This window comes from Rhinopithecus bieti, unplaced genomic scaffold (genome assembly GCF_001698545.2).
Source record: "Rhinopithecus bieti isolate Rb0 unplaced genomic scaffold, ASM169854v2 scaffold_8, whole genome shotgun sequence".
Lineage (NCBI taxonomy): Eukaryota > Metazoa > Chordata > Mammalia > Primates > Cercopithecidae > Rhinopithecus > Rhinopithecus bieti.
The window spans coordinates 3339706-3347923 of record NW_016803211.1 but is presented as its reverse complement, the minus strand read 5'-3'; the positions used below and the strand labels follow the sequence as shown (position 1 = coordinate 3347923).

The 8218-nt window shown below is 37.8% G+C and overlaps 1 protein-coding gene across 7 annotated transcripts in view; it reads left to right on the top strand.

Annotated features, from left to right (window-relative positions):
- ESF1 (ESF1 nucleolar pre-rRNA processing protein) overlaps positions 1–7824 on the top strand; it is a 66572-nt gene extending 58748 nt beyond the window's left edge. For 5 of the 7 annotated variants that reach the window (XM_017869336.1, XM_017869355.1, XM_017869342.1 and 2 more), the window contains exons 12-14: positions 3118–3194; positions 4654–4800; positions 6984–7821. In XM_017869336.1, the coding sequence (XP_017724825.1) occupies positions 3118–3194; positions 4654–4800; positions 6984–7277 (518 nt within the window). In that variant the 3' untranslated portion in view covers positions 7278–7821. Of the gene's footprint in view, positions 1–3117; positions 3195–4653; positions 4801–6983 lie in introns of all 7 variants that reach the window. The other 2 variants (XM_017869370.1, XM_017869328.1) reach the window with 1 other exon arrangement.
- The last annotated feature ends 394 nt before the right edge of the window (positions 7825–8218 follow it).

Below are 8218 nucleotides of genomic sequence, written 5' to 3'. Positions count from 1 at the left end.
AAAAAAAAAAAAAAAAAAAAAAAATAGAATCAATCCATATGTATTTTTTGCAGCAGTCCCAGGAGATGTAGTTTTTTTGTTGTTTCTGTTTTTGTTTTTTTGATAGCGTTTTGCTCTGTCACCCAGGGTGGAGTGCACAGTGGTACCATTATGGCTCACTGCAACCTCGAACTCTCCTGGATTCAAGTAATCCTCTTGCCTCAGCCTCCCAAGTAGCTGGAACTACAGGCACACACCACCATGCCTGGCTAATTAAAAAAAAAAAAAAAATTGTGGAGCCGGGGTCTTGCTTTGTTACCCAGGCTGGTCTCAAACTCCTGGCTTCAAGCAATCTTCCTTGCTTCAGCCTTCCAAAGTGCTGGGATTATAGGTGTGAGCCACCATACCCAGCTAGAGATGTGGTTTTTTACTTGACAAAAGATTCACTGAAAAATAAAGATAATATTTTAGAACGCAAACTTTCATTTCCCTAGTACTATTCATCTAACTTAAGTCTGAAAATTTTCCAGGGAGGAAAAAAATGTTGTTTCAAAAAATAAAGATGTGACCTCTTAATATTTGATCTTGTTAACAGTGCAGAAGTGATCTGTATGCCTTATTTATCTTTTGACTAAACAATTCAGTCTAACATCTTAGTAAATTCTTTGTTAGCAAAGAAATTTTCATCATGCTAAAACTGGATATCATGTTTAGCCCTATCTTGGGGATTTTTTTTTCTCCCTTATTACAGTCCTCCTTTGAAGTTTATTTTTAAGACTCTTCACCAGGTTTTTATAAAATCTGAAATAGTTTATTGTGGGCTCTTTGAAATTGTTTTCCACAGCTGTATGTGAAGATCTTTGTCTGCTTTAAGTATTAATTATATACAGTCTAATTTTCTCCCTGCTACAGAATAATATTTTGCATATGTCATTTGTCCATTCATTTCAAAAGGAGCTCTTGGCTTGAGAGCATAGGAGCAGTGGTAAACTTAGGGAATGGGGGTTCATACCCTAAGCAAGTGGAACCTTGATGATATTTATATGCGTAAGGACATACACATCCATTAAGACAGAGAAAGATTATACTCTTAAGGTTAATATATTATTCCCTGAAAAAAACTTCAGATAGGACCAGTGATGAGGAACATTTTCTCTAGGGAGAAGGGCTGCATACAATAAATATTTTTTCTTGGAAGTGCAAAACAAATGTCTTGGTAGCACCGATAGGTGAGCCTGGCAGCACTTCTATGCTGGCATGTTCTCTTAGCTGGGCATGTCTACTGGACAGGTGTGCAAGGGTATTAGCAGGGACTTAATACACACAGAGGAGTTTCTAAAGCCTCTTTTGACTTTAGGTTTTGCTTATCCTGTTATCCCATTAGCTGCAGTTCTTCAACCATCTTGACCATTCCCTTCTCCTGCCACACCCTTCTTCAGGTGTTCTCACATATCACCTCCTCACTTCATCCAGGTCATTATTTGTGTGTCACCTTCTTGAAGAGGCCTTCCTTAACTACCCTAACAAAACCAGCCTCCCCATTCAGTCTCCAACCCTTTTGTCCTGCTTTGCCTCTGTCTTTCCCAACTTGAAGGGATACTGCATGAGAGATTTTAACCTATTATTCACGGCTTGTATCACCAGCACCTGGAGCTGTGCTCACAACATAATAAGTGCTCAGTTAACAATTGTGAGATAGGTGAAATAATTTCCTTCTGTTTATTGACGATTTGTCTGTGAATTCTCTTTGTTCTGTGTTAATATTTTCATTTACATGAAATCTCTGTAAGTGAAAGATAGGATATCTTTCAATAGATATAATAGAAGCAACCATTTCTTTCTTTTTTTTTTTTTATTGAGACAGAGTCTCGCTCTGTTGCCTAGGCTGGAGTCGGGTGGCACAATCTCTGCTGACTGTGACCCCTGTCTCCCAGATGCAAGCGATTCTCCTGCCTCAGCCTTCTTAGTAGCTGGGACTATAGGCGCTGGCCACCACGCCTGGCTAATTTTTTTGTTTTATTAGTAGAGACAGAATTTCACCATGTTGGCCATGCTGGTCTCAAACTCCTGACCTCAGGTGATCTGCCTGCCTCGGCCTCCCAAAGTACTGGGATTACAGGTGTGAGTCACTATGCCCGGCCATTTCTTGTTTTTAATTATGAAAATTTATACATTGAGAAAAATTGAGAGAACAGTACAGTGAACAGCGTCTGTGTTTCACAGTTGTTAACATTTTGCCATTTTGTTTTTATATGCATATACTTTTATGGCATATCATAAAAATATATTTATACAAGATATTACTATATAATAGTCATATTTAGTAGTAGTCTTTTTAGTTCAACTAGAAGATACCATATACACTTCCCCTTCCCATAACATTTGCCTTTCAAGAACCCAGGCTAGTGATCTTTTGGAATGTCTTATATTCTAGATTTATCTGTTCCTTGCCACTCGGTCCCCTATATATAGTTTCCATAAACTGGAAGTTAGACGAGTGGTTCCATTAGACTCATGTTGAACGGTTTTGGCAAGCATACTTCATGGACAATGCTATATCTTTCATATTATATCACATCTAGGGGCATAGGATGTCATGTTGTTCCAAAGGTCACTTGCTGAGGGCGGCACAGTGCCCAGTGGGGGATTTTCGTAGGCTCTCTCGGCGGTCAAACTCAAAAGGCTTGAGTGGGTCACACTTGGCTATCATAGGTAGTCAGGCCAGGAAACACAGCAGGGCAGTGTTGGGTGTTTCTCTTCATCGCATCTTCACGGCAGTTCACTCAGCAGTATAGCTTGGGTACAAGGAAAGGAGACACAGTGTGCAGTAGTCACCCTGGGCTAGAAGTCTCATGTTCCACACAGGAACTGTATTACTTTGGATGTGTATTACAAAGAAATACATTACTCTGAAAGAAATTCTTCCTTTATAACATGCAGTCACTCCATGCAGAAGCATTGTATTTATTCCATTCATATACCCACAGTCTTCTTTCAGTAACATGTTTTTTCTCCCTTTAGTTTCAACACATTTATTAAGATTATTCCTAGATATCTTGTATTTTTGTTCCTAGCATAAACAGAATGTTGCTGATAGTCCTGTAATTTTTCCCCTCTTATGTTGGTTTGTTGTGCCAGGTATAAAGAAAAAGTCGGTAAAATCTGCAAAAGATGGCACATCTCCAGAAGAAAAAACTGAAGTAGAAAGACAAAAGGTAAAATGCGGTTATTGTTACATGCTCAGGGGATAATGCATAGGCGCAATTTAAATGAAGTTGTACATGTCGCTAATTTTCAAAAACAACTTATTTTAGCAGTGACATTTATAACTAAATTGTGAGAGATTTAATTAAATATTTTAGCAGCATAGTTTCTAAATACAGTGTGTTTTTATCAAACATAATTTCTCCAGCTCGTACAAAGTTAAAATTTACCTCAAACTCAAGGGTATTTATTTTCCTTTACAAATTAGGAGGAAATTATCTCACTTTTAAAAACGTTTACTATACCTGGGACAGAAAATACCCTTAAAACCTCAAAGTAATATTGCCATAAGTTTTAATTCAAACTGAGTCTGTCCTGTAATAGAGTTTGTGGTTATGGTTTGCCAAATGCAAATTTCTGATTTTTGTATTGTGAATACATATATTTAACGTACAAAATTACATTCTTTCTTGGAAATGCAGTGAACCTATGCTTCAGTGACCCACTATGTCCAGAGTCACACATAATTTTGGCACAGAGTCATATGTGCTTTTGCTGAGGCAGGAATTGAAGGCAGCAGTGCTCCTAGGGCTGATGTTCACATGTCGCTGCCAGAAGTGTGCCTGACTGGCCACCTAAACTCTGCATCTTAATGTATCTTCTATTCTCTATTCATTGCATATATAACAGTACTCATAAAGTTATCTAAATAGCAACAAAGCAAATCAATTTTTGTGGAAAATGTCTCTGAAAAGCCAGCTACAAGTGCCAGTGATGAAAGGAAATTAAGGTAGTCTAAAGTGGTAATATAGGAAGATCCACAAAGGTCGAGAGCATACTCTGTATTTTTACTAGTGTATATGGTTATTTACTTGATTTTTTAGGGTTCCTGTTTAATCCCATGGTTGGTAGAAAATACCCATTTAGTGTAAAAGACATTTACTAGATTTCAGAAACAGATACTAAGATCCTACCTTCATAGAACTGTATCAGTATCGAAATAGTAAAGGCCAAAAAAAGCAAACAGCAACAACAACAAAAAACCTACTTGTTATAAAGTTACACATTTAGAAAGTATAATTTGCATCACAAAATAACCATTTGCTAGATTTAGTGTCATTGCACAAAAAGAACCAAGTGAAAATGAGAACTTTTTATTTGAGGGTACTTGGGGACTCTTGTTCCTGCAGCCTACTAATGAGTCACACTAAGTGAAATGGGGCCTGGTTTTTAACTACAAGGTTTTGTCTCTCCTGCTCTCAGTAATGTTGCTTCCAGAGATTCTACCTTATTGCTATATAAAGATCTCTTTGTTTTGGTAATCCACAGTCAGTTCACAGATGACAGGTGGTACCCCAGAGTTTTAGTGATTGAGCCTTCCATTCTAGAAGGGATATCTTGTGCCCTATACTCCTTTTGGGGGGTAAAAAAAGCACTGTTGTACATTTGAATTTTTTTTGCTCTCCACAGGCTGAAATGGCTTTGCTTATGATGGATGAGGATGAGGACAGTAAGAAACACTTCAATTACAACAAGATTGTGGAGCACCAGAATCTGAGCAAAAAGAAGAAGAAGCAGCTCATGAAAAAGAAGGAATTAATAGAGGATGACTTTGAGGTAACCATGGACACCAGGCACTAGTCTCTTAAAGCTGGAATTGCATCTAAAGTCAGCTCTGCAGATAGAAATTGAGCATAGTCAAAGTTACCCTTGAAAACGTCTCAGGGGCCAGGTGCAGTGTCTCATGCCTATAATCCCAACACTTTTGGAGGCTGAGGCATGAGGATCACTTGAGTCCAGGAGTGAGACTATAGGCAACATAGTGGGTCCCTGATCTCTATGAAAAATTTTTAAAAATTAGCTGGCCAGGCGTGGTGGCTCACTCCTGTAATCCCAGCACTTTGGGAGGCCAAGGTGGGCGGATCACGAGGTCAGGAGATCAAGACCATCCTGGCTAAAACGGTAAAACCCTGTCTCTACTAAAAATACAAAAAATTAGCCAGGCGTGGTGGCGGGCACCTGTAGACCCAGCTACTCAGGAGGCTGAGGCAGGAGAATGGCGTGAACCCAGGTGGCGGAGCTTGCAGTGAGCAGAGATCGTGCCACTGCACTCCAGCCCAGGCGACAGAGCGAGACTCTGTCTCAAAAAATAAGTAAATAAATTAGCCAGGTATAGTGGTGCACACCTATAGTCCCAGCTACTAAGAAGGCTGAGGTGGGAGGATTGCTTGAGCCCAGGAGGTTGAGCCTGCAGTGAGCCATGATCGTGCCACTGCACTCCAGCCTGGGCGACAGAACAAGACCCTGTCTCAAAAAAAAAGAAAATGTCTTCAGAAAGACTGATGGTAGAGCCAAAGCTACTGTCTTTTAGTCCAGCACAGCCAGTTCATCCCAGGGTAGATGAAATCATTGTTTCTTTGGTTGAGCACCAGGTGCAATAGTTGACTTGTATTTTGGTAGCCATGTTGTACCAAAAATGTGTAGTTTTTAATGTTAGAATCACATATAGTGAACCTCAGACCAACAAAGGTATGCTTGAATAGCAGGTTCATGTCACAACAGGTCCCACTCTCACTGTGTGCAGTGGCCAGCGCAGTAAGCCATGTTTTCTCTGTTGCTGTGTTTTTTGTTTCCATTACTCCTGTCTCTTTTTGTTGAGTACATATTCCTAATGGCTGCAGAGTCCCCTAAGCATGAGTTTGAGCCCTCTACCGAAAATCTACAAATAGCTATTAGAAACTGCTTAATGACTTCCAACCATTAATGTGGAAGAACTGGCCCTGAATAAGATGGGGGAAATTTGGGAAATTTTGAATTTGTTCAAACAATGGAGGGTAGAATACAGATGGCTTCTAAGTCCTTACAGAATGATTTGGGGGCTACTCTGTAGCTTCTGTTATTTGAGTCAGTTTCACATGTGCTCCCATTCCAGGGAGGTTTTTATTGAGTTAGTTTCCTTATGAAAAGCAAAGAATGATTTGTAGTCATTCTGCCTTCATATATTAATAATCATGCTTATAAATATTTTTTGTGGGATTTTTTCCTTGTTCTGGGTATTGAGTCTCTTGTCCTCATGATAACTAAGTAGAGCTACAATCCATCTCCAGATAGACTTGTGTTTCCTGTGTTTCCCTTTCTTGCTGGTTACCCATCTGCCTGGCAATCCTCAAAGGCTGGCTGGAGTTAAGGATATACTCTTAAATGTGGAACCACAAGTTTTTATAGAAAGAAGATAAATTTGGGGATTGTGTGTGACCAGACCTTGATCTCGGATGGATTCTTTGCCATAGTGGTCTTTAAATCTTTTGATCTATGGATCACCTTCAATAGTTCCTTATTTTTGGCACCAAGATTAAAATTTTTAAAAATGTACTCAGAGTTCAGGGCCTCCAGCAAATGTTCTGATTGGCTTATTTATGCTGGTGAGAAATTAATTTTGTGCTGTAAGCATGGGAAAGCCCTGCCTCACAAACCACTCCTACAGTCATTTTGTCTAATTGATCGTTGTAGTTACCAGCCATAATATATATATATATATATATATATATGGCCCACTGTAATTCCCTTTGAAATACATTGTCCTTGCATGATAAGAACAGGGTGCCCCACAAGTTGTGGTCCAAAGGTAGGCCATAAAGATCTATGGAAAAACAGTTTCCTAATGAATCAGTACAAACGCTCAGCTTTGTATTTTATATAATCAACTCACCAACTTTCTAAATTTGGCCCCATTTCTGGCCTTTTGCTTTAGTAATTTTGTTTAATTAATTTATTAATTATTTTTTTTTTTGGATTTGCAGGTAAATGTTAGCGATGCACGGTTTCAGGCAATGTACACTTCCCACTTGTTCAATTTGGACCCCTCAGATCCCAATTTCAAGAAAACGAAAGCTATGGAAAAAATCCTTGAGGAGAAAGCCCGGCAAAGAGAACAGAAAGAACAAGAACTTACACAGGCAATAAAGAAAAAAGAGAGTGAGATTGAAAAAGAATCACAAAGGAAGTCCATTGATCCTGCTTTGTCAATGTTGATTAAATCTATAAAAACCAAAACAGAGCAGTTTCAAGCAAGAAAAAAGCAAAAAGTCAAATAACTGGATGTTACTTATTTTTGAATTGAATACATCTTTTCCTAAAATGTACAGAAATAGCAGGAAGAATATTTATTGGGAACAAAGCTATCTTTCAAGAATAGGAATAAAATCTTTTTCTGACATGGTAAAATTTTTATCCATAAATAATTATACTTAATTGTGGATGACTGCCAAATTTGTATTGCACATTCCTACAGATTAGTCATAATTAAATTACCTGAATTATAGGGTTTATAAAATTTTTATATTTTACGATGTTCAATTCTAACTAGTGGAAAGTTACTCTAGCTTTTAAAAGGCTATTTACAATTCTCTGTAAAATAGAGCAATATCTACTCTTAAGTTTATGTAAACTTTAGGGATAATTTGAAAAAAACATGTATTTAGTACATTAATTTCTCTGGAAGCAGGAGGCATGTTTAAATAACTATTAAAATAATTTATTTTCTAGCCGTAAAGGATGGAAGTCAACAACTTTTGTTGTTTAGTCAAATATAGTCTGTTTATGAAATTAACTTGTAAATAAAAGTGTAAAATATTTTCATTATTTTGTATTGCACTGATTTATTCCATTTTATGCATCTCAAAGTACTCTCTGGAAAAAATACCTGAAAACTGATTTTAACTTTTTAAGGGACAACTCCATTTAAAGGCAGTTCTAGAGTTGCATTGCTCATAATTGCATTTGAAATATTCATGAGCTCTCCAGTGGTTTTTCTTTTTGGTAACAACAGAAAATTCTTCTGTCTGTCCTTCAGATTTTTGGAATACTTCAGAAGGGTGGATATGCTGCTATAAAGTTTAAGGATATCTTAATTCTTCTTAAAACACATCTAGGGCCTTAACACTCTTGGATCTCATCTATAAACAACTGACCACCTGAGACAGTCAGATTAGATATGCTGTATAAATAAATGTAAATAAAACCAACATTGTAACTT